The 27,385-nt window shown below is 43.4% G+C and overlaps 1 protein-coding gene and 1 non-coding gene across 3 annotated transcripts; one reads left to right on the plus strand and one right to left on the minus strand.

Moving 5' to 3' along the window:
• Positions 1 to 708: 708 nt before the first annotated feature.
• On the minus strand, positions 709 to 27,333 carry erm (earmuff). Of its 2 annotated transcripts, none has more exons than XM_033380189.1 (2): positions 26,489 to 27,333; positions 709 to 3,477 (listed from the first exon to the last, which is right to left on the minus strand). In XM_033380189.1, exon 2 carries the CDS (start codon positions 3,463 to 3,465, stop codon positions 1,573 to 1,575), a length of 1,893 nt encoding a protein of 630 aa, XP_033236080.1. In that variant the 5' UTR covers positions 3,466 to 3,477; positions 26,489 to 27,333; the 3' UTR covers positions 709 to 1,572. The 2 variants fall into 2 exon arrangements, with proteins under 2 accessions (XP_033236080.1, XP_001356940.4); XM_001356904.4 differs by lacking the exon at positions 26,489 to 27,333 and adding an exon at positions 5,283 to 5,589.
• On the plus strand, positions 20,141 to 20,213 carry TRNAR-UCU (transfer RNA arginine (anticodon UCU)). The gene has a single exon. It is a non-coding gene; the product is annotated as a tRNA-Arg (tRNA).
• Positions 27,334 to 27,385: the final 52 nt, after the last annotated feature.

Here is a 27,385-nt window from a genome sequence, read left to right on the forward strand (position 1 = left end):
CCATTTGCATTATTTACTCCCAGGATCGCAAACAATCTCAAGGGGATCCCTCATTCAGTTGCTCAGTTATTTGCATATGTGTGGGAAGGGAATTAAAATGGAGCCAGGGAAGAGAGAGATGGTTCCGGAGTAGGATTTGTCGTTTCAGATTACTTAAAGGGAAGCCTGTTTACAAAATTCAAACAAGTTCTCAGAAATAATTATCTATCATATTTTCAGACATATATGTATTTATACCCTTTACTCGGATGAGGTATAGGGGTAGATTTTTGGGGAGAGTAGATGTATGTAGTAGAGCCAATTCAGCCATATCTGTCTGCCCGTCGCGTAATTCTCAGCGACACTACGAGCTAGAGCCATAAAATTTTGTATCCAGACTCCTGCCATATCACACTGAATCAAGTATTAATTAAATTCCAGTTCATACATTTTATCCATGCCATAATACCACATCCAATCAATTATGAAAACGAAGTCCTTTATTTTTGAGATTTCCATCTTAATTCCATTCTTTGCATAGCATCCTACACCTATAAATTAATGCATATTTTGAATGATCTATCACAGAAGCTACCCTTCTCATACCTTTGATGCCCTCCATTCCCAAAATAAAACAATATTCCATTTAATAATTGAAGAATTGATTTATTGCTTAAACATTATCAATAATATCACTTAAGTTCTAAACAATTTCAAAGCATCCATCGATTCGTTTGTTAAAATGTTCTTTAATTTTCGCCATGGATTAAACACAGACATCGAGGGCTAAATCTAGTACAACTCTAAGATACATTTGCAATGATGTAAATTGGTTGATAGATCCCTAAAACAGATGATGCTCGTAGACAATTCCGAAAACATTTCCTATATCAAAGCGCACTTCAGAGGATCTGTGTAGCCGATCTACACAGAACTCAGTGCGTGGTGGGGTAGGGAGACATTCAGAACTATCTAGATCGTACGATCGTACTTGTATCTATATATCTACACATAAAGAGAGCGATGCTTAGGTGTAAAGTGAGTATATCTAAGGGAATGCAACATCTATTAAGGGGGAACAATTCTTATATTGCTATTCTTTATATACAGTTATAATCACACACACACACACCTTTGGACACATATGAAAGAGTTATCATAGAGGGCGTGTTGAGCGGGTGGTTCATTATAATCAGTGAGTGGGGAGTATTGCACAAGTTGAAACCATTTGTTGGCTGTTGTTCTTTTTTGGGGGGTCCTGGTGGGTAGATCTGTATCTGGATCTCCTTCATCCTAGAAGAGTCCATTCAGGGCTCGTACAGCGCTGCTCAGGGCCGTGCAGGTTAGCTCTGGGGATGTCGAACCCCTCAGGGGTTCCCCTACTTCGTGAGAATCGCTTACAACGGTTGCTGTGGTGGTTGTGGTTGCAGCGGCTGCCGCTGCCACAAACTGCAGTCAATCGATGAGCAAATCGCTCCTGGCCGCCGAAGTGGCGGTGGATGTTGCCGTAGTTGTTACCGTGGCCGTGGAGCCAGTCGTGGATATCGAAGCCGTAGCTGAAGCCGAATTAAGACTGTCCGCATAGTATCTCTGTCAGAATACTTTCGCTATGAATGGGACATTCTCCAGTGCGGCTGCAGACAGCCTTTGCTGCTGCTGCTGTTGTGGATGCGGCGGTTGGTGCTGCTGCTGGGATGCGGGATGTGCGAGCTGCAGGAAGGCCGATCCTCCGGGATAGTCCCCATGGATACTCGAGGGCGGCACTGCTAGCGGATGGAAGCCTGCTGGCGACTGGTACTGCGAGCGTGGCCATGCGGGATTGCTTGTCTCTGCACTGGACAGCGGAGGAGTCGTCACATTGATGGGCGGCGACATGCTGCCCTCGGAGGAGTCCGGCGTCAGCTGACTGGCCTGACTGTAACTGGACAAGGGCTCGCGGCGGGTGTACTCCCTCCTCCGTTCGTAGGCCGGCGGCAGATCATCGTCCAGCAGATCCCCTCCGATCTCGTGCAGCTTCCGCATATGCTTCTTGAGATCAAAGTTGCGGCAGAAGCCCTTGGCGCAGACGCGACACGTGTAGGGCTTCTTGTCGTTGTGCGTGTGCATGTGGAAGGTGAGGTTGTAGATCTGGTGGAAGGCCTTGTTGCAGATGCTGCACTTGTACGCCTTCTCCCCGCTGTGGGTGAGCTTGTGGTTCTTGTAGTTGCCCTTCTGGTGGAACCCCTTGCCGCAGTACTCGCACACGAACGGCTTGTAGCCCGCGTGGATCCTCGCGTGGGTGTTTAAGGTGGAGGAGCGATTGAAGGCCTTGCCGCAGGTCTGGCACTTGTGCGGCTTCTCCGAGGTGTGGATGATCTTGTGGCGGCACAATGTTGACGCCTGTCGGAATCCCTTGCCGCACACTTTGCACACGAAGGGGCGTGCCCCCGTGTGGACGGGCATGTGGCGTGTGAGATTGTAGTGGGCGTTGAATACCTTACCGCACTCCAAACAGGAGAAGGTCTTGGGTTTGCCGCCGTTCGCCGATCCCGGACTGCTGTCATCGATGGAGCCATGTGGGGAAGGGGATCTGGAGCGTGGACCTGTACTGGAGGAGGGTCCTGCAGTGGGAGTGGTTGATCCTGCTCCTGCTGCTGACGCCACTGATGCTGGTGGTGGCGTGGTCTCGCCCTGTTCTGGCTGCGATCGCTTTCGCTTCAAAGAGGGAGCACACAAGCCGCTGGCATGAGGGGTTCTCTGCCCCACCGGGGACTTCTCGAGGGTCTGCTGTATCGTGGGCACCTGTTGGGATTGGACAGCGGCTGCCGCAGCCGCCGCCGCGGCCAGCGGATGCCCCAGGTTGCGGCGCAGCGACTGCGAATGGTGGAGACTGGCGTTCAGGGAGGCAGTGAAGCTGCTCAGGTGGGCGGCACTGGCCAGCGTCTGCTGCTGGGCCGTGAGGGCCGCGTACTGCGCGGCTGCAGCGGCACACATCAGCTGATTGGGGGCATAGTAGAGCAGGGGATACTGGGAGAGCAGCTCCTGGTGGCGGGAACTCACAAACTGCTGCACGGCGGAGGCGGAGGGCGACACGGAGGAGGAGATAGCCCCCGCCGATCCGGGGACGTACTTCTTGAAGGCGGAGTCATAGTTGACGGCAGCCGCCGAGTGGGGTGTCTGCTCCAGGCTGATCACCTCAATGGGGCTGCAGGATCGCTCCGAATCGGCATCAACGTCGGCATCCTCTTCCTCCTCATCGACCAGGATGGCGGATGGATGCTGCACTGGTAGCACTGCCACAGACTGATGGGGCTTGTGGTCCGGCTCCATGATCTTGGCAATGGAGAACTTCAGGGGACACGATCGCTTGGCATCGCTGCTGCCATTATTGGTGGTATTCTGTTGGTTCATGCCGACGGCGGACTGATCCGAGGCGGCGCTCTCCATGACGGGACTCTTCGATGGCGGCATCATTGCAATAACGCCCGCTGGACTACACGGTTGCATGCCACGCGGACTCTGCAATAGAACAAAACAAAAGAAAGAATAGAAATGAGTCGAGAGCTCTCTACGATCTGGTGTGTATGCAAACTAAGCAACGGGTTATCAATTAATACTAAGGCCTACGCGTACGCCTCCATTGTTATGCAACGTAATATGTATTATGATGTATCCCGGGGGCAGGATCAGTCAAGTGCAACTAATGCGCCACAAATGCGATGCAAAACAAACTCCAGGGAGAGCCTACGAGGCAGAGAGGGCGTGCTCCCAGCGGCAGGACATTTCCTATCCTGGCCTGGGATCGGCCATCTCATTCATGGCCAGTCAGCGGGTTGCAATTAAAACAAAACCGCATTTGCGTTTAATATGTATATTCCCCGATATTTTCCAATTTTTGCATATATTTATTTTAACCCGTGCGCGGTCCTGGACCTGGTCCCTGGCTCACACATCACTTAACCCAAACAAAGCCCAAGGGCTCAACTCTTTCGCTTTTCTTTTTAGCATATTGCCATCAATCATAACACAGTCCGGGAATACTCTTATTCCCAATCGAAGGTTGTTGTTGTTTTTTTTTGGCGCGGGTCTTGGCTTTATTTGCACATCATTAAATCGTTTACACTTGGCTGCAAGTGTAAGGTCTTTCAGTCTCTCCCGGTCTGCCGGTCTCCCGGTCGCCATCTCCATCTTCCACATGTGCTCTCGAGTGTTCCTAATGTGCGACATCCGGTGCGATTACCGCTTTCCTTAACTTAACCCTCCATCCTCAGAGTTTCGTTTTTAATTAACTTGATTTGACGCCTCAGTAAGTAGCTCTAGAGGGCACAGAGCATACACATAGCCAAGGCTAACTCTGACTCTGACTTTCCGTGTCCCCCGAGTAGTTTCTCTCTCTAAGTGTTGTTTAAGATTAATAAGATTAAAAAAGGGGGCTGGTCATATTTCACACGCTGACCCCGAACCCAGAGGCGGAGACGGATACGGACAACATTTCAATTGGAACTTTGGCACTTTTCCCCCGGGCTGGGACCCATATATTGTACATGTTCATATATGTAGTTCTGTTTTGGTTGAGTGCCCCGAATTATGCTCGGGTGTTCTAGTGGCCTCTTGAGAGTTCTCTGTGTTTGGGGCAACTCTTGAAGAGTGCGACTATGCAATCAGACTTATTAAATGTGTGTGTAGAAAACAATGTTAATGTTTGGAGAGAAAATGAGGGCGACTTTTGTCTCAAGTTTGGGAGTTTGGATATTAACTTAATTGAAGGCAGATCGATGGCAGACAGGACTTAAAACATGTTACAAGAAATTCCATTATTTGTAGTTCTGTTTAAGATCATATATTTCTTCCAAATATATGATTTCAATGTTTCCTAACAATATTTTACAGCTAACTCCCAATGAATACTAAATTAAAATTCATTTCCGCTATAGTTTCTTGATGAAAACAAACTTTAAAAACTTTTAAAAACTTCAAGTAATACCAATAAATCTATAATAATTTTAATGTTTAACAAGGCTTTTCATTTGTTTGAAAAATATGAGATGACTATAGAAAGATTTTAAATATTTAAATATACAAAACAAGTGGAACCACTGATGAATTTTCACTTCGTTAATGATTTTTTTTTGAATATTGAACTTTTGGCTGATTTTAATTTATAATTATTATTTTTAAAAACTTTAAAAGTACTGACACTGCTTAATTACCGCTGACCCACTGTCAGGTCTGCATATACATATATACAATGATCATTTTCCCGTCGGAGAAGAACACCGAAGTAAGCATAATATATTGTAGATATACTCTTTATAGATACGTACAAAGTAAACCATATTTAGGCGCTGCCTATGTGGGTATCCAATGCGTGTTGGGTGGACGACAGACACTCTGCAGCCACTCTTCAAATAACTCGATGGTTGATAGCTCCCACACAATTATTAAAACACACGACAATTGGCAACTTGCTTAAAGTTTGTTCTTTTTCACTTGTTTTATCTCGTAAAAAGTTATTTGTTCGGGAGGAATACGTATACGGAACGCGACAGTGGGAAGCGCTGTGTTCAGCACAGGATCAGCGACCGAAGCGGAATGATGGCAAACACACGGTAGTGCGGGCCTTAAGAAATATGAAAAGAACACACGCAAACACACCCGAAAGGCCCGACAGGACCTCAGCTGGGAGTGAGCAAAAGGACGAGCAGCCTGCTTCGGCAGAGGGTTGCGCGTTGGATGGCAAAACAACCCCCGATATTCTCTGAGCGAGAGAGAAAGGCAGATGCACGGGGAGAGAGAGAGTGAGAGGTAGCCTCGCCAAAGGAAAGAGCGGGATGGCCTGCTTGAGTCCGGCGAAAGAAGAACATCATAATGATGTTCAGATTGGATGGGGTCCTGACGCTGTCGTCGACAGCGACGGAGGACGTCGACTGCATTATGAATGAAACGACAAAATGTCGAATTGGAATATTATAGAGAAAGGTAGAGCAAAAGAGAGAGCAAGATAGAGGGAGAGAGAGAGAGAGAGTGGTAGAGGGAAAGAGGCAGAGGCAGAGACCGCCCCTAAAATATTTATACGAGATAGAGCCGTGAGGGAAGAGCAAAAGGAAGATTCAAAGAGGGGGTGAATCAGCACGAGAAAGAGAGTAGAAAGAGAGTGAGGGGGAATAAGAGGGATAGAATCAGCCTCAGATAGGAGAGTGTGAAAGAGAAGTCTAGGGCTATGCAACCTTTGGCCGTATTCCTTTCACACTTGATTTTGGATGAGTCGCAGACACCAAAAAATGGCAGCCCAGGGAGACCCCTAACCGGTACTCCCTCTCGAGTTGACTTTTTCCCACTAGTCCAACAGTCGAAACCCCCTCCATGTAGCCCCCTTTTAGGGCCGCTCTTGTCTTTTGTTGTGCCTTTCAATTGTCGTTTTGGCATTTCGTTTTATCAGCGTCTTTGTTTGCTCACCTCTCGCCTGCCAGCGGGCAAGGATACTCGTACTCTCTCCCTCTATCTCATTTTATATATGTATCTCTCGTTTCCTTTAAGTTGTATGCCTTTTCCCCTGCTCAAGAATCCCCCGCGCACTAGGCAAATATAATCTCATATTCATTTTGATGATATCTCCTCTCCCACGCGACTTTCTTCAAGTTTGTTTGCTCTGGGAGCCTAGCTGGGCTCTCCGAGAGCCCTAACCGAGAGGCCTGGCAATGCGCATCCTGGAGTTGTGCAGTTGCAGCTAACGGGACACACAAAAGCACAACTCTTTAGGGGTCCACGGGCAAAAGGGACAGCGGCGCGGGGCGAGCGAGCAGGATGAGCAAGGAAATACACAGTAGCCGCCATTTTCATTGCATTTTTATGTAAACGAAAACATCCTCGACTGGGGCTCATTGTGGCGACTCGACTCTTGTGTGTGCGGGAAATCGATATGCAAATATCAGTCCATTGTTGATTAGATATCCTTATTGAAATGGTAGTTTTTTGGTAAAGGAAAGCGAGGATGCTACTTAGGATAGTGTGGGATAAGTGGTATATAGTCGAAAATGCAACAAGGCTAAAGAGAAGGGAAGCAGAACAATGGAAATTTAAGAGCAAATTCTCTAAACTTATATATTAGATACGAATTTTTAACAATTTGCAGTAAAATCAAATGAAAATTCACATATACAGACTTGAATAATCTTATTCTTTAAGTTCTCCATAGTAAACGGCAGAACATACATATTTATGTACGCCCCTGACAACCAAAAAAAGGTCATATCCCCACACACATTGGCATTGGCCTCCCCGCTAGATTCGGGGTCTATCTGGTACTCGTGTGTGTAACCTCCATGTGGACTTGTTTGCTTGCAACTCGTGTCCGAGTGCTGTTTCAACAAACTCACTTGTCACTCATCATAAAACAGTCCCAAACGAACTATGCCCTATAGTATATGTATCATCAGCGTCGTCCAGAACATCATGATGACTATTAGATACACATTTTGTTGCAAAATGACTGTCAGATGTAGAAATGTGCAATCTGCATTTAGTTAAATAAATAAAATGAGCAAAAAAAGCCACTGGAAAAGCTGTATATTCAGCAGCCAAAACGACAACGGTCTGGGATCCACCTTGACCTCACTCGATGGCATTTCCGGTTCGCTTGGGGGCTGTCCACTCTTTTGTGCCATATACTGCTCCCTCTGAAGGCCCCATTCAGTCTCCATCTGAAGCTGCCCCTACTGCTGGCCTCTAACCACTCACTCTCTCCTTGCCGTCACCAACCAAAACGACAACGACAACTCTCTCTCCTATTTCCCAGGGGCGGTACGTCCACTGTTTAGATCCACATTCTGCTCCCTCTGCTACTCTACATCTTGCTCACTCTGTCATTTCATCTGCTTAGTACTCCCTCTAACTCCAGCTATTCAGATCCGTACCATACTTCCTCAGTTACTCCCCTTTTGTGATCCCAGAGTTGAAAAAGCCAGGTGAGGTTTCTCCAAAGTTTGCTTTTGAGATGTTCATACATATGTTTTTTTTTTTCAGTAAGCGATCCAAGAAGGAAATAAGCAACATACAAAATAGGCTACATTTAATAAAGGGAGCGCCTCACCACATATAAATACACCTTGGGGCTGCCCATCCACCTGGTCCATCCGCTACTCCCTCCCACTCATGCTCTACGCTCTCAGCTTCGGTTTCTCTCCCTCTGCTGACCACCTCTGCTGGCAACGAACTGGTAATTCCTCTCCTGCTCCATCTGCTCTCATACTTTCCCTCTCTCTCATTCATTGCGATTCAAAGGCCATGCAAGCATGACCAAACACGCTGCTCTCGCATACGCAAACAAGCACACACACTCAGGAAGAGAGGCAGCAAAAAGAGGTGACAGGGAAGGCGGCGATCCGATAGGAGGAGAAGAATACAGTGGACGATGAAAGAGCCAGAGAGGCTGTGGAAAACGGGGAGAGGAGTGCAATGGTCTGGCAGAGTGGACTAACTGTAAATGCAGAGCAGCGCAGCAGCACCAGCAAGCAGCAAACTACAAAAACAAAAAGCTTGAAAGTCTCGCAAAAAGTGCAAAAATAAAATATCAGAGCAACAACAACTACAAAAAAAGAGCCTGCAAAAGTGCAAAAGAGGGAGACGGACAGAGATGCAAATAGTGCAGAGTGCAAAGGTAACACAGAATGCCAGAGTGGGACACACAGTGCGAAGGAGGGAGAAGGCAAGAGTGAGTACGAGTGCAAGCTCTTTTTGTTTGTTTCACCAGGCTTCATGTCCTTTTTTTGCTTCCTTGCCCTGTCCTGTGTTTTTTTTAATTTTTAATGAGTTTGCAAAATGGTTGTGGATTTCGCATTTATTTTTAGGCTTTTTTTAATTTTGAGTGCCTGAAGCTCATTTTGGACAAACATAAATTATGAACAGAGAGAGTATTTCAAAGCGTCCAAAAGTAGGGATATTTGTGTGAGTATTGGTGCGCAATGGATTTAAAGGGTTTATAATGGTATGGGGGTGGAAATAACGGAGGGAGGGTAAAGCGATTTTGATTATAAATATATTTTGGATATGTAGATAAAGAATCTATAGATAGAAAGACTAGGTTTCTCTTTGTAATAGTTTAGCCCAGATTAAAGATACCATTGAATTTTTTTAAATTTTAATATTGTAAAATACTTTCATAGGATAGTAGAAATAGGAAATCAGACATTTCACTTGCTCATAGTTATATATTTTCAGTAGATAATCAATGGTTCCCTTAAAATATTTCGAATGATAAACTATTACACATAAAAAGGCTCCGTTTCAAGTCTAGCAACTCAGATCACAAATCTTTCGTTTTCCAATCTGCACACCATTTCCTATACGCGTACTTGGCAACCTTTTAGCTATCGCACCTACTACTGCCGTACGCCGGTACGCCCTCTGACTGCTCTACTAAACCAATAAAACATTTGCACAACTCACATTTCCTGCCACATCGAATTAACCTTAAAATTGAAGATTTACACCTTCGAGAGTGGAAAGCTGGGGGCTTTGATGGAAGGGAAATGCATAAGAGACCATGCATAACAGAGAGTTTTTCCAATGAACCCAATCAATGAGCGTGTTCGCAGTGTTCTCGTGGCTTGCATAATCTGTGCGGTAAGCCATGGGCGATTACAAGGCATTATACAAGAGGTCCGTCCCCGTTCCCGTTCCCATTCCTGTCTCCTTCCCCGAGTTCCAGATTGAGTGAGTGAGTGCGTGTATCCATGAGATACATTTGGTTACTTAAGCGGGTCTATGTCGTCTATGCATATGTGTAACTAGGACGAGTCCCAGCCGCTGGACAATGGCCAGTGATGAGAGCCTCTCCTGCCGGACCAAAGGGAAACTCAACAGCTGCCTTTGGCTTGTATCTGTATCTGTATCTATGATTATGTGTGTGGGTGAGTGTCCCCTGGGGCAACGGAATATCCGATTTGAGAAATGAAACAATTGCGGTGTTTGACCAATTTTACAATTGATGTAATCCTGCAAATCCTGCCTATATTAGCGCTGAGCCGCTTCCTCCTTGCCTCCATTACGATTGTCAAATTGAAATGTTTTCGGTTCATTCAAGAGTAAACACACACGCACAGGATACAGGACTCTCCTATGCGGTCTGTCCAGGCAGACACGAGTAGAACCATGTTTATGTGGGCTATGGGTTCCGAAGGTTTATAATAATATTTTGCTAACCTTCTTTTGCGCTCAAGTAAAAGTTCAAAAAGATTTCGGCCGCTGTATTGTCCTTCCTTCTGCCCCTACTCCTGCTCCTGCTCATGCTACGCCGATTACCGATTACCAACACACAGATTAAGGGATGTTCGCTGGAGTGGGAAAGCGAAAGGGAACGAAGCAGATCTCAACAATCGGCTTGGCAGGTTTCTCTTTCTCCATTCTCTTCTGCTCCTGGTTCTGCTACAGATTTTGCTACTGCTTTTGCTCCTGACCAATTCATAGGCGCGCAATTAGACGAGTTTAGGCCATTGTCTGGGTGCTGGCCATAGACGGATTTCGTGTGGCCTGTTCCTCCTTTGATCCGCTATATCCCTAAATCTGTGCACTCGACCATGATCTATCTTTTTGCCTGCTTTTGTGTCGCGCGTATTTGGCGCGTTTAAATAGATTAACCGCCTGGCAATTTGCTCGGTTCATATCTCAGATCTTTTACCTAGGACCTGAGGACATGTCCATGTCCCTACCATGTCCCGCTCCTTCCAATTCCTGTTTCCATTTCACTCCATCTCTCTCTCTCTCTCTCTTTTACAATTAGCTGCGGTCGCCTCCTTTGTTTGCCATCTTAATCTTGAGTAAATTAGTTCATTAAGAGGTTAATTCCCCATAACACCCACAAATTAGACCAAAGCAATGGGAACACACAAAGGAGGGAATGTGTCCATGTCCTGAGAATAAGAGCTCTTCTATTTCTTGGGTGAATGCATGTTTGGATGAGCGAATAGTTTAATTGTTTTATAGAGATTCCTTTGGGGAAATTGTAGGAACTACAAATCAATCTTAAGTTTGATAAGCTGCAAAGGGATAGTCAGAAAAATGTATTTGTGGATCACAGCTACATCTCAAAGAAATGCTAGCTCAATGGAAAGAAAGTTATCAATGCTTTACATCAGGAATATCTATAGATGGAAAGTCGCCTCCATCTATCTCTATCTATATAATTTTCTGATTGTATTCTAGTCTACTGTTATATTTATCCATGAGGTTAAATCCGTGTAAAACCTGCTAAAATCTTCCCTTAAGTTTCATCCAGGAAAACATAGCCCATCCACAGCCATTCCCATTCCCCCAAGACTCCCTTTTTAAACTCTCATAAACAGCTTTTCCAACGGTTTAACTCCTTCTGCCACTGACAACCCATCCCAGCACCCTTTTACAATTTATTTATATCACACCTTCAACCCAATTATTATTATTTCCCACCATCTAGAGCACGCATATGAGATGACCATGCCAATTATGGACCAAACCCCGTTGACCGACTAATCGCATCAACAGATAATAGAAATTTACATTTCGAACATGCATTTGACATATTCCGGCACACTTTTCCTCCGTTTAAACTATCCTTTAAACATGAAATTTGCACAAATCTTAAAAAACCGAATCCCTTTCTGGTAAAGGAGAAATAATTTTTTAATGGACAGTAATAGGCTTAAGCAGGCATTAACATATTGAGCAGATTGCTAATGCCAAAAAGATGAGAGCCGAAATTATTTCCGGCGCGTGACCCACAAACCGATGTCATCTCCGGTATATCAGCATCGGAAGTCCCAGGAAAATGGGAAATGTTTTAGATGAACTTTGCAAAGGGTTGCTGGGTTGGCTTTGGGTCACCCTTGGAAACTTTTTGGTTATTGTTTGATTTCGTTGTGCGTCTGGGTTAGGGTTTGGGTTTGGGTTCGGGTTCGGGCTCTGATTCGGTCTTTGATTCAGTCCTCTTTTTTTCTGTGGGTGTTTGTTTGAAAAGTACTTGTTTAATCGGTTTGTTTGTGACATTTCTATTGCCTCCCCCTCAAGGATGGCTCTTTGTTTATTTAGTGGTAGGCCTGACACGCGTTTGACGCCCACACAGAAGGCCGAAAAACCACCCAGCCATGAGTCGTAATGCAAAAAGAGTTTTTTCCCTGCACCACCACCACCGACACAGAGAAACACCAGACACACCCACCCACCATCTCCACACCATTCTATGCCGAGTGGGTGTGTCTGTTTTGTGGGTTACACGACAACTCATCATCATCCTCAGACTCCTTCCCCCACCACGCTCAGCCTCCTCATCATTCTCAGAATCTGTTTATACCAGGTATTCCGAGATGTTGAAGGGTATATTAATTTTCTATAAATGTTTGTTACATTAAATCCCATAATGGATATAGAATATTTAAAAAAATTCGATATTAGAGGATTTGTTGTGCACAGTTAAGTAAAAATCTACAACAACTTGTGGTATCTACAATGCTTTCCTTTTATTTGTTAAAAGTGATCGCGATCGGAATGAAGAACTAATGGAATGTATTATGGAAACAATAAGATGAGGAGCATTCAAAGTGTTTATAAGCAACATGTAATCGCTGATCTAATTTTGTTGTCTTTTTCGAATTTCCAAATTCAGAAAAGGCTGTGGTGTCTACAATTTACAAATATTAAAGTAATCTACCTATTCACCAAAATTCATTGCAATCGCATAAATATTACATATTATAGTATGGTATTGTGATGAGCGAAATTTTCTTGATCAGTCATATATATTCATCCTTTCGAAGTATTAAAAGTTTGTATGGGATCTGCCTAGAACCTAATAAATAAAACCAAATAAGGGGTATCTTTTAGTCGAAATAATAAGCTAAATGTTTGGCTTGGTTTTCTGCTATGGATGGTGCAGGGGTGGGGAGGCCATCGCTTAAGTGCTGCCAAACAAAAAGAACACATTTACAGGATGGTTTTTATTTCTCCCCTTTGCCGGCTATAAGTCCTTGCCTCCCCTGTCCACCCTGTCTCTGAGGGGGAGAGGAGTGTGAATTGTAATTACAGTGGAAATCAGCTTTTGGCACTTGTTCGGCTTCCTTCTGGGCTTCCTCCAAGGGTTGGGGGTGGGATGACTACTGTACATGTGTGGTATATCTGTGTGTGCGTGTGTGTGGTTGGTTCGTTGGTAGATTTCTTTGTCTGTTTCGAGGTCGTTTGAAGTGGTTGGGATATGTCCTCTCTCCCTTCCAGCCACAATGAATGAAAGATTTTCGCATGTGACGCGTGATTTACTTTTTTTCCCTAATTGGCTTTCGATGCGTATGCTGGCATTTCCCTACCCCCAACCTACAGCACCACCCTCTCTTCTACTCTCCTCCCGTCTGTCATAATTTCTTTCCGCATTTGGACAGCTTCGAAAAATTCCTGATTTGATGTCTGTTGGGGGCGTTACTCTTTATACATATTCCTGGTAGGTGTCACCGGAAATTGTGGCTTAGCTAAGGGAAATTAAATATCAGAGAGGGGGGGAATGGGGGTGGGTTGTGACGCGGTTGGGGAATTATTTTTCGCCCACATTGGCAAAACATATTTATTAGCGAAATTGAGTGTGAAGGCAAGTTATTTATCTGGAGGTGGAGATTTGGATTCTGGGGGGCTTAGCTCAGGCTCTGGCATTGGTTTGGGAGCATCATGTTAAGTGGATTGGATGGTATGGTATGTGAGGCCTATTAATGGGAAATTTAATGGGAACAAATATTGTATTTAAGAAGATAATTATCTCGAGGGATGGTGTTGGAAAGCGATTTTTGAGTGATTAGAGGCAGAATAGGGTTAACCAAGAGAAATGGGAATGTTGGTTGGATTATGGATCACATATCATATTTGAACATATATCTCTATTGAAACCCTTCAAAATAAATATTTCCTTCCCTTACTAGTTGAACTTCAAATACAAGATATTGTATTTATTGCAAAAAAAGACTTAGAATATCTAATAGAGTTTAGAATTGGATGGAAATAATTTCGTATTCCTTTGAATATCTTGATTACTGTGCAGTAAAACAGTGTCCAACTGATAGTTATCTATGTATATCTTATATTGATAATTACTACTCTACCACAGATCTTTTAAGCCTGCCACGTAATGCTTGCATTTACAGCGGTAATTTTTGATCCAAAACTATTCCAAAATCCTTTGCAATCTCTTATCGCCTATACCAATCTCCCCTTGCCCATGGTGGTCTTGCCTAATCAATTTTGCATATGCCCACAAATATTTTACATAATTTCCAACCCCAACCCAAAGGATGCCCTCAAGCGCAAACCCGCAGCTGCATCTGAAGGACCTCTGGTCAGTGGATCGTAGGTCAGCCGCAGAAATTAACCACAATTAGGAAATTACGTTTTATCAGATCATTGATCAATATTAAACAAGAAAAAAACACTTTGCCAGCTGAAAATGTTCTGCAAAAAACCTATTGATTTGTGCAGAGTGGAAACGCTCAAGGGATTTTGGCAGTAATTTGTGCTAATTTGGGTCCATTCGATGTCCGGACTATGGACACAGACCCCTGAAAGAGAGAGAACACAACAATAGGGATACCGCCGAGCGGTAGCAAAGGATTTATGTTTGCCGCTGTCTAATAACCCATCAAAATATAGTCGAAACATGTCAAAATACTGTCAATACGTTTCCCAAATCTCTCTCCCTCTCCATCTCTCTGCACTTGTGCACAATTGTTCTCTGGAGAGGGACACGGAATGGGAAAGGTTTCCCTAGCTTTGAAAAGGGCCGACAATTCCGTTCGGCTACCTAAGCCCCATAGATCTTTCTACCATTATATGTACGTACCCCTCGGTAAGTGTGTGGGTGCCCCTATTGTGCCCATCGCTAAGGGCTCTGGGCCAGGCCTAGGGAACCTGTGCTCGGATTAGGCCTGTAATTTGGGCTGCTTAGTCGTTTAATTGTGCTTAAATGTATGCATAGCTTAGAAAATATTTGCCTTAAATATTTTGGTTAAATCAAGAAAGGGTACACCAAAACACTATTCGTTATCCCTGTCCTAAGGAAAGGATATGCACAGAGACCACAATAATTGTGGGAATCAGTGGATATATGTTCGGTTAAGGAATGCAGCCTGGGGTCAAAGTGTTAAAAGATGAACTCTTTGAGAATGGAAGTTTAAATGAAGAGGTATTGTTGGAATTAGGATATGAAAATATGTTTTGAAATTGGAAAACTGCACACAACATTTTTGCTGAATTTTCAAATAATATGTCATGCCTATTCCATCCAGTTTTTATGCAAGAAAATTATTTCCATATATGAATATTAATATCCCGCAAATCCACATGAATTCCTTTGCCAATCTATTTTTTCATCAGCATGTGTCACCGCCAACACATCACAGAAATGACTCAAAAGAAAGCCAATAATAAGTACTTATGGGAAATTGCCCTTAAAGTGTCGCCGGACACGACACCACCCAAGCGGAGACCCAGAAGCAACCGGACATGACCGGAAATAAGTAAAAGCCAATAAATCAGCCAAAGAGGAAGTCAAGCAAACAACCAATGAGGACAGAAAACACACACACAAAAAAAAGCACACAACGAATGGGAAAATCGAGCTGAAGGAAAAAAAAAGTAAGCCCAACTCAGCCACTCCACCACCCCCTCGCACAACCATTCCACCCCCTGTTCTACCGGAAGATGAGCTAATAGAGACGCGTGTCCGCGTGGCGGCGTTCAATTTGTTGCAATTATAATTGTATTGGCCCGCTTGCGGGTCCCTGGGTCGCGTGTCCAGCACCAAAGAGATGTCAAAATGTTGCATAACCCGCTTAACCGCACTGGCATTGTGGCACTGTGTGGCAGAGTGGGAGGCGCAGAGGGAGTGGCACAACTTCCAGCCAAAAACGTTGACACGCGTTGAAAATTTAACATTTTCTTGGGACTCGGACAACCGTTTGACTTGGACCCAGCCGCGCGGTCTAGTTTGAGTTCCGTGTTTTTTATATTTTTTGGTTCTGGCAGGTCCTGTCGCCCAGGCGCTCAACCCTTGTACGGCGCTTGTTCCGGGGAAGTGTCGCCCTCTGCGTTATGTTGTTGCTTTTTTTATGACAGGAAGCGACGCGACGGCACACGGCACCGCTTTTCCACCGAACAACATTTCATATCCTTATGCTAATCATTCGGGAAGTGTTTTATTTGCTATTATGAATCCTGTTGCTACAGCGTGGGAGAATATGGTACCGTGTTCCTGTTTTGACATGATAGTTAAATATTTTGTTAGGGCTTGTCGTGCCAGAGAGGGAGAAGCAGGGGTAGAAGTGGCAAGCGGCTTCCAAAAGGGGTTTAAGGTGTAACAAGGTAATTAGCTTAAACGGAAAATGGCATGGGACTTGAATGGTTATGACAGTTAAATTGATGGGAATATGTTTTTCAATGGATTTGGACCTTATGTTGAATGAATTAAGGGATTATACTAATAAAAGAGAACTGTAGGACTGATTTATACGAGCATGCATAGAAGACTCTTTTACAGAAATATATTCTTTGCCTAAATGGCCTGCTTCAACTCAATAGATCACAATATATACCTAATATAGAACTCACCTTTCATAGGTACAAGCAAAGCTAGCAAGATGTCACGGGTTGGCTGTATATAGCTATTGAAACGTATGGGCATTATTCATCTAACTGTTTAGATATATTGTCTTTGGTAAAAGCCTCTTGGGATCGAGAGCATATTAGTGAACTGCCTTCAAGTACTCGTTTCTTAAATAATTCTCCCGTTTGACATGGATTTATAAAATCAGAAGCATTCCTTTTTGAATAGTGAATGTTATCGTCTTATTTGAAATGCTTTTCGTAACACCCGACAGCTGTCCAAAGGCAAAAAATTACTTCTACCATCAGATGTGTTGTGTAATATGACAAATGTTGACAAAATCTTGACAACATTGCACAATTATTATTCAAGAAGCATATAATTATGGTTTTTAGCATTAAATTCCCCTTCTGTTGCCTTCTGTTTTCTTTTTATGAAAAATCAACGCAATCTTAGGAGGAGAACCCGCTAGAGTCACTAGAGAAGCGTCACCTTGAAGGATGGAATAGGAATCTTCCCTAGAGCCCACAGGGGAGAGCACACAACGACATCCTGTCGCCTACTCGCATTACAGCAAGCTGCTGGCACGAGCCAAATTATAATGCCAAAAATCTCGTCATCGTCATCTTCGTCATCATCGTCCTGCGACTACTCGTAGTAGTCTTGGAGTTTCGTTTCGTTGGAGAGCATGAAAGAAAAGCGCACAGAACCAGCAATTAATGAGCAGTTGTTTAGTTAGCAAAGCACTCAAAGGACAATGCCAGGAGCTGGGCTGCGACTGCGACGGCGACGGCGACTGACAGCCTACACAAAAGGACATGCCAGAATAGGGAGCACAGGAGGAAAAAACAGAAATCAGAGAGAGAGAACATATGCATTTAATTCAAGAATTGAAAGCATAAAATTTCGCTTTCATTCGCAGGACTTCTTTGCACAGTTCGAATATAATTAACCGGAAGCGCGGCACACGCGCCAGGACGCGAACAGGATGAGAGTAGAAGCCGCACGCCGACGCTCCCCGAAGACGCTCTAAAGGCGAGAGGACATTCCACCGATCCACAGCAGGATCGGATCGCGTGTCAACAACCGTAGAAAGAAAAAGCATTTCCGCCGAAAGCGAAATCAAATGTCAGGCCAGGACGATGGATGGTGAACGCCCCAAAAAAAAGAGGCAACCGGTTTTCGCCAGGATAATCATGGAAGATGATGATCGGAACGGAACGGTATGAAACGACGTTAATGATAATGATGTTGATCGTTGAGTAAGGGCAAACAAGTCGCTCGATTATCCTTTTCTGCCCACTTCAAGGAGCGAGACAAGACCGCTGTCGACAGCTGCCACCAGAGAGAAAAAGAATCTCAGTGGCACAGCCGCAGCATAAATACAATTGTTCGCAGAGCGGCGCACATTGCTTCCTGTCTTCGAGGCACCGGAAGGATCAGCGCCGTCTCTATCTGAGGGTTGGTCGGGGGCCCAGGCACAGTCACAGCTCCTAGCAGCACACTTCTTCCCCCTCAGAGTAGGCGGATACCTTGGTGTGTGTCGCATATGTAGCAATTAACATGCCCCGCTCTTGTCATCCGAACATGTGCAAATAACTTCACGATAGAAACCCGTATGTCCTTGTCCTTGTCCTTGGCGGGATAGCGCGTGCCGTGTGGTTCTAGGAGGCGTCATCTATGGGGCGTGTAGCGCCTGCTGCATGCAGCAGCATACATATTCCTCGCCCGAACGTCATCCGATCTGCTTTTGAGGGTTTTTGTGATTGAGCTAAGATTGAGAGGCAGCAGCTGCCTCTCTCTGTTTAATGAACTTCTTATAAGGGGCATAATAGTAAGGCAATTGAAGGTACAGTAATCAAGGACAAGGTGCGATCTTTGAGAGTGTTTAAGGACAACGGAAAAACATTAGATTTTTCTTCAAAGAGGAACTGTACCACCTTTAAGAATATTTTGTAAACAGCTGGAACTCTGCAGGGTTTTCAATGATCCTCTGGGATTTTGTAATAAAGTTGTTATGAAGAGAAATGATGAGGAAAGTTCAGGATGGGGGGGGTGAAAATCTATTAGATCTTTGTGCAATTTGATAACGTTTTATTGAGAATCGTTAGGACTTCTTCTATGCCTCTGGAAAAGTTCCTAAAATTTGTTCCTTAAGTACGACCTCTAATATTCCATTTTCTGTTAGCTGTTGTTTCACAGCTGTGAAATTTTTTTGATCTATAAGCACTTGACCCTTTTCAAAAACGAACTCAAATATACAATTTTAGAGAGTCTTTAAACCAACTTTCAATCCTAGAACTGTGTCATTCTTCCTGCCAAATGGAACCATCTCCTGCTGGGTGTCCATTCGCGTTTGCCCCCCATAAAAAACTGCACACATTCCTATTACGAGAAGTCCAGGCTAATTGACCAAACGGCCACTTCAGTGCTCAATGAGCGCAACAATGGAATCAGCCACTCCTCCCGACTCCAAGGACTCCCCCACAGAGCCAGAGTCCATGGCAACATGAGCAATAAAATTTAATATCCGCCTCGAGTGCAAGCAGAAAATGTTTTGCATAATCTGCCCTCAGGGCACACAGTACACCGGACACGTACACGTATACCGCCAGAAATAAAACCGTCGGAAGGTGTAGATAAATCACGTAGCAGGACAATGAAAAACAAGTGAGAAAACTCCCCCAGAGTAAAAAAAAGGGGACACTTTCAATGAAGTCGAAAACGAAAGCGCGGAAAGATAAGCAAGAGATATAAAACTGTGGACTTCAAATGGGTAAATTTTCACATTTCGACGATTACTCTATTTAAGGAATTTCATAGATAGGGGTTGGAGAAGGGCTTGAGCGGGTGGCAGGTCCAGTGTCTGGTTCAATTTGATTAATTTGTTAACAAACTGAAAGTAGCAACAGCCAAGCGAATGCTTTGAGTAATTGCCGAGAGTCACGATAGAGAATGAACCCTCCAGGACACAACCCCTACTCAAACCTCTCACCCCTATATTAGCTAAAAGCGCATGAAGATCTCAGCGGGTTGATAAGAAAGCGTACCAAAGACCGTACCCCAGCTGAACCGAACCGAACTGAACTGAGAAAAGAAACCAAATGAAAGGCACCAATTGAGCACTTGAATGCCCGTTCCAACAGAGCTGCACGTTTTAGGGGGAGAGTTCCTTAAGAGTTCCTTAGCATAATCTCAATCGGGGGATCTATTGATTAACCAAAAAGACATTAAGCAGACGACAACAAGTTCCAGCCAGCGGCAATTTATGCAGATACTTTTGTATGTATACCTGAATATTCGCATTGTTCTATAAATAATTAACACGCACCACAGACATCTGTGGAATAGAACCAAAGCAAACGAAACCCGCACAACATTTTGTATTTAAATAGGTGTTTCATAGAGAGCCTCGATAGATGTTTGCTGCTCTCATAAGTTCGTGTATATTTACTAAATGATTTCTTCATTGTTTCCTAGACTTCTGTTTGATATTTGTTTATTTCGGATCCTAGCATTTTAGTTTTTTCGGATTCCGTTGATGTTTTTCGTGCGTAAAATGCCGCCCGTTGTCTGTTAGACCCTTTGGCGCAGCGGATAGCGCGTTGGACTTCTAATCCAAAGGTCGCGGGTTCGATCCCCGCAAGGGTTGCAACCAAAATCACATTTTATATTCTAATTTTATTTTGCTTTGTTTTGCTTTACTTTTCTATATACTCTATATACAATTTGGGCCAAATGAATTGAATGCACTTAAGGATCTTCTTGATCACGACTATAAGAGTTTGGAATGAAACACAGTTGAAGTGGAAGATCAGATGGATATACATATATAAGTGCGGGCTTGGTGTAGAGAATGTGAAAAAAACGAGTTCCGATGTTGGTCATATATTTGTAATCAATAATGCAGTCTATGTAGTCTATGCATCGGATCAGAAGTGGTTGCGCTATTTGATCCAAGCCAACCCTTTTCTATGTGCTTCACCTTGCACACGACATGAATTTTGTTGTTGGATTCTAAAGTATTCTCAGGCATTCCATCCACTGCATTGGATTAAAGATTTCTTGTTTTTTGATTATATAAAAAAAAAATAGATTATAAAAGTTGAAAACCAACCTTGAGTTTCTTGGAACTTAAAGAACATCATCACTGAGAGATGCTTGTATTTTATCAAATGCTTTACAAATGTTAAACATGTTTTGGTTTGATATTAAATTGGTATAGGGGCAGGGAATTCCCTGATCTCACCACCCACTTTCAACCTCATTAAGCAGAACAAACATGTCTTATTCTCTCTCTCATTCACTTTGTGTGTTGTGTTTATCAAAAACCTCAACGGGGGAATTTGTGTTTTTGGAAAAAGTGTAATTTTCAATTAAAAGTAAACTGACAAACGGCAAACAAATTGGCGCCCTCTTCAAAACTATTTGCACAGGGCAAATACCATCATAAGTATCTACAAGATACATTAAGCAAACTAGAGAAAAACGCTAGAGAGGAGAGTGAGAGTGGTGTGGAGTGGAGTGGAGTGAAGTGGATGGAGAAATCTCGACTGCCGCAAGCCCAAACGCAAATAAAGCGTACATTTTTGAATCGCGCAGTTCAAGCGTAAATTGCAACAGCTGTCAAGTACAAGTACGCGTGTATCTGGTAGATACATTTCGCAGCGCAGTGGCAAACTAGCTGATAAACAGCCTATTAAAACTGTTTACACGGCCAATGCAAATATTGACAGAATGATGCAGGGCCTCTACCTCTGCCCCTCTCTCTTCTACGAATATATGTATGTATATATGTATGTATTTTTATAGAGGGTTGATTTATCCATGAGATACACGTACACGTACATGTTCACGTAGGTAACCTTTCCTATTATAGAAACGCGGCAATTTGTTGTCGCTTGTCAAATGATCAGCGCCGCACACGCAAATCATCCACAAACAAAGATACACACACACCCATAGATACACATGCAAGTACACATCTAAATCAAATGCAATTCCGCCATTTTGGTTCCACTGGTACGCCTTCAAATGTGCAATCATTCGAGTCAGACGAGACCCCGACACAGACCCCTAACCAAAAACGATGTTCTTCTTGGCGCGCATTTTATGTATAAATTCCCCATTTACTGGGAGGTAATTTGCCGACAGTCTGGGTTCCAGCCCCCGTCTATCTCTGGCTGGCATTGTGCACTATAATTTACTTTTCATCGACCTCTGCTGCGGCCTGTCTGACTGGCTGACTTTTGCATGTTGCTAATCTCTTTTTAAATGATTTTCATGAAGGGTTTCGCTTAAGGCCTGCTGCCATGGAACTCAGATTGTGCAGAAGTGGAGCATTTTGTGCTGAAAGCTCTTTTCCAGGTCAGCACTAAAGAAAGTGGAAAATTGGATTGGAACAATCTTGAACTAATAAATTGAGTCCGAGATCTTTCTGTTGATCAAGGAAAGATCTTTTGGAGATATAAAAGACACACTCAAACAGAAATCAGTTGTATCTTTCTTGGTTCTTGGTTCCTTCTAATTTTATCAGTTTTTATTCATTCTGTATTTTATTCCCACTTTATGAATATTATAGAAGTCTCTTGCTGTTTAACATACGAGTATGTAAATAACTGATCCTGGTACATAGTATCTGGCTTGCAAGAGCCTGAATATCTAGTCCTCTCCTTCAGATCCTTTCATTAGTAGATACTTTCCATTGCTCTCTAGTCCACATTTTGTCCATTTTCGAGAGAACTCTTTTCTATCTCTGATCAATAGAACGCATCTTTCCAGCATCCCTGTAATATCTATCTCTTGTTCATCTCTAGTTCATCCCATGTGCACCTTTTATTCAATCATTTTTAGAACTCTCCTCTATCTCTGATCAATCTATGGTTCAACCCTATTCAGATCTCATTTGTAAACCCCTCTACAGTGCCATTCGCACTACGAACAACAGACTGAGAACACATATTCCATGCGAGCATTAACCAATTGAGAAACAAGTTCAACGCAGCTCAAAAAAACAAGTACATATTCCCATTCTGCACACTGAGATCTACTACGCAAGAACCTAACCCCCTAAGGAGTCGCATCCCATACTACCCCATTTATTTAACCCTTTTCTTTTGCACTATCGATTGTGAGTAAAAATGTGACCCACTGTGCACAGTCGAGCAAGTTCCACACTTTTTTCTCGGCTCGAAACTAACAATTTTCGCCACAGGAAAAAGTGGAATCCAAAGCGAGAGAAAAACCCCTAACGAGGCCCAAAGTTATTTTTAGAGCTGTACTGAGAGTAGAAAAAAAAGTGGCAAATAATGCAAATATCTAAGCATGCAAGTGGCTCGGGGGAACGCCTCGACAAACTTTGACTTCAGTGCGATATAAAGCATGCGCCATGTGGTACATCCAAAAAGAGAGAACACAAAAAAAAGAACAAAGAACAGAACCGAACAGAATGAAAGCAGCTGCAAAAGGAGCGCAGACAAAAGCGCACAAGGACAGAACTACGATGATGATGGAGTAACTGCAATTAGGCATAATAAACAAAAAGTTACAGGAATCGAAACAGAGAGGGTGAGCGAGAGAGAGTGAGTGAGTCCTACATAAACTACATAAACGCAGACTTAATTGCGGGTTTTTCAAACGAACGAACCCCAGGTTTCCTTCTCTGTAGAGAGTTCCTTTTTTGCGCACTTGAATCAGCAGTCCTGAATGCCCTATAGGGGTTACTTATCGACGTGGTCCTGATCCTGGATCACCAGTTGTTACAAAAAAATGGCTACACATGGCGATGCCAGCCTCTGCCATTTCCTACCCCCTTATCGGGGGCACCCAGAAGCGGCCAAAAAATAGAGCAACACCAACATCAGAACAGCAAAATGGTTGTCGTCTATGTTTATTTTTGAAAGTCAGGGGAGTGGGCAGTCATTTAACAGCAGCCAGAAATATCCAACAATCCATAGAATTTGTATCTAATAAACTTCCATATGCAGCCATCCAAGCATCCAACCATCCATTCTGGTATCTGGTTTATTAGGCCTGAACTGTTTGATTGAGTTCAAACCAGACACATTATGAGGGTGCCCAGAGCTATGGAAGTTTATTGCTCGATTTTCGGTGGTGGTTCAGAGCTCTCTCCGTGTGTGCCACTGTTGTACTTACAAGTTGATTATGTTGATTTTTTAACCATTCTTTTTTTCCAGCTGACTGACGCACGGGCTGTTCAAGTGATGCCCAACGCGTTGAGCGATTCGGTCGAGGCTTAGGGAGGGGGAGTTCTTTTTATTATTAAATATTGATATGATATAAAGTCAGAGATATGTAAGAGATACATCAGATAAGCTGACTTAATTAAGAAAGGTACGGGGTGCCAAGGCAACCATATTTTTTTAGAAGGGGATTGAAAGATGGGAATATGAAATGCCTTTTTATGGTTGAATATATGTAATTTAAATTTGTTCATTTTATTAGGCAGCAGATGCTTCCTAATTTGCTCATTATTTGTGCTTAGAAAAGAATAAGGGAAGTATACTGTTTTCGGTCAAATATTAACTGGAAAATGGATTGCTCTTTTGCCATATTTATGATAAAGTTCATGCATTTATTCATCATAGGATATATATGAATAATTGAATAATCCTATCATTTTCATTTTATAGAATTTCGGCTGCAAAAATAGGGATCTTTCTCTAAATTTAAATCAAATTTCTGTACTTAAAAATCACATGTTTATGTATTGGATAATAGTTAGAGGTAAAAAGGATAAAGCTATATATGTCTGGAAAATTTATAGATTTGTACAACTTTTTTTGTAATCCGAAATTTAGTTACATTTTTGCACTAACCAAATTGTATTTAAATATTATATTTAAAGTTTGAAAAAATCATGAATAATGTCCGCATTTTCGTTCATCTTATAAATAATTTCCACACATTTTTGGTTTAGCATCCAACGACATGCGTGTCCTCTGGAAAGCCCCGAATTAAACCAAATAAAATAAAGCACAAATAAAAAAGGGAACTAATAATAAACAGCAGTGAAGAGCTCTTCAAGTGACAACAAAAGGCAAATATTTACATTAACCAATGTACATTAACCAGGAGAGTGGAGAGCATGACAAAAGCAAAGGACTCTCCACCGCAGGACCACCACAACGGACCAGAGAACTCAATTCCTCAGAGGGCACACACACACAAAAACTGCTCTCACCCGCTAAATCTTTTATGAAAATATATGCAAGTTGGCAACGCAACTCAAGCACTTTAGTGGGCTGCAGGACTCAGGACTATAGCTCCTGCTACGCTTCCGAGTACAGCAGGATATAAAATCCTGCAGGATAAGCGAGGGCAGGCCGCAAGAGCTCTGTGCAAATAAACAATTAAAATGTCACAATGATTGCCGGCTTACCCGTGTCAGGAAATCAAAAAACCAAAAAGGAAAAAAACCACAAAATAGAAGCAAGAAATTGGTAAACGCTTTGTAGAACCCCAACCAGAGGGCTCCTCAAACCCTTGAAGGACTTCTGCATATTGTGTTTGATTCAAAAGCGCATTTGGAGGGAGTGAGCAGGAGCAACCACGTGGCTGTAGCTGTAAGACTGAAGTAAGATTTACCCCCAGCAAGGACCAGACTGTGGACGGTGCTCACTCAGGCGTGGAGACCACAAAGCGAGGGCGAGAGCTAGAACGAGTCCTGTCAAGGCGTTGGGCCTCTAACCAGCCGCAGCGCCAGAAATCCCAATTAAAAATAAAGAACGCCAACAGGCAAAACGAAAGTTAAACAGGCCAAAAACCTCATGTTAAGTGAAGTGAAGCTTCCCGAGGTGGTTCCCATCCTCAGGAGAATCTTTGTTTCCATCCTGCTGGGCGTCTGTGACATTAACAATTGACAGACGACCAGCCAGCGACAGGCGACAGACGACAGACGACACCCGCCGACAGGCGACAACAACTGAACATTTGACAGATTGTCGCGCTCCGTTGGCGGCTTCTAAGGACACTTTCCATTTCATTTCACACACACAGAGTCACACACGTCTGATCCTTGGTGAAGTTGCCTTTGGGGGCAACAAAGCCCGAGCACAGTCGTGCCCCCCACCCCCGCTCGAGGGGCTCCCTTTTTTCGGCCTGGTGTCCATGTCCGCCACTGGGGCAAGTGGCAAGCAAGCAGTCGAGTGCCTGGCTTAGCCGCTAGTTGGCATTTAACAGTCGCTGGCTTAAATAATTCAGTTCTGTTGGTTTCTGGGCATTTCCCCAGGGGGCTAGTGGCTTTTTTTTGTCAGAGGCGTCTGAGGGGAGAGATATTTTCCTTACTGGCCTGAAAACCATGTCAATGAAATTTTGTATTGGGCAAGGTTGGAAAACTAGCTGTAGGACTATAAATTGCGCCAATTCAAATCGGATTAAGTCTTTTAGTTATGGGAGATTAAAATGTTTAAAATTATTAGAGAATAACTATCTGAAAAATATATATATTTTGCTCCTTCTATTCCGATCTTCTGTTTATGGAGTAATAGACTTTAGAAATTTATTCTTACCGAATATCGATTTTGCAAAGTAATGAATATGATAATTTTGAACAAAATCGGTTTTCTAGGATGATAATATTCTTCATACAATAGAAGAAATATAATATTTAAAGTTTAGATATTGTGATTTTAATTACATTTTTATTTTTTCAGACAAGTGCCAATAACTTTCCAGTTAACTGCTGTTTTAACTCCATAGTTAAAAACCATTCCCGATAATAACCAACACCGATTAGAACTCTCGTAAATTCCATTTGGATGAAAAGTCATTCATAATTTTCATACAAACATTTACCAAATACAAATCAATTTCATTATTGAATATCTAAATGCCAAACCATTGGACGTTGCACAAACAACAATTAACAGACAAAGATGAAAGGTGTGTAAATATATTTAGACTTACCTCAAAACAAGGACGAAAGTCGCCAATCACCGGAAGGATAGATGTTCGTTTTATTTGCCAGAAGTAGATCTGATGCTCTTCGAATGTTTACCAGAAGCAATTAATATTCCTTTTTTGATGTCTTGAGCTTGAGTTAATATTGAAATGGAATTCGAAATTTCTTCAGCACTTCAAAGAGCCTTCTTTTGGGGCAAAGTTCGAGATGCCGCTGCTTCCCGCCGTGGCACCCACTAATCGGCTGCAGGTCAGATTCTTGTTTGTTTTAGGGATTATCTCCCACACGAAACGCACTGGCAGTGCCACACTCTGTGTGGGGCACACACTGAGACGCTCGGCTCGCCTCACTCTACTGCCACACACAGAGACGCTCGCTCATTCACGCAGGAGTCCTTGAAGGAGCGTTGGTGCTGGAGCTGCAGCCAGAACAAGAATACTTTTGCGACCGCGCGTTCAAGACGTCAATTTCGTAATGCAAATATTTGATTTATGAATTCAAAGTAAATTAAGGCGAAAACAAAAAGCAACAACAGCAACTGAGAATAATGTAGGAGGCGGCAGGATGTATGACGAGTCCTGTGCCCCGCACCAGAGTCAAATATGGCGACGCTAAGAACGGAAAACAGTAAACGGCAAACGGCAACAGCCAACGGTAATTTTATCCAACAAGAGCGCGCCTGCTCTCTGTCCTCGCTCCGGCTCGGTTTCTGTTTCTGTCTCTGTCTTACTCGCCCACTCTCTCGATGCGTGTGTTCTGCCGACGGCAAAGTCAAAGCAATAAAAAGCACATAACGCGATTTGATGCGCGCGCTCTCTCTCTCTGTCGCTCTCCCGCCACGAAACTAACTGCCGTTATGTTTCCAGGCGGCGGGCAAGCTGGCTGCTCGGAACACAAGAAAC

Source organism: Drosophila pseudoobscura, chromosome 4 (genome assembly GCF_009870125.1).
Source record: "Drosophila pseudoobscura strain MV-25-SWS-2005 chromosome 4, UCI_Dpse_MV25, whole genome shotgun sequence".
Taxonomy (NCBI): domain Eukaryota; kingdom Metazoa; phylum Arthropoda; class Insecta; order Diptera; family Drosophilidae; genus Drosophila; species Drosophila pseudoobscura.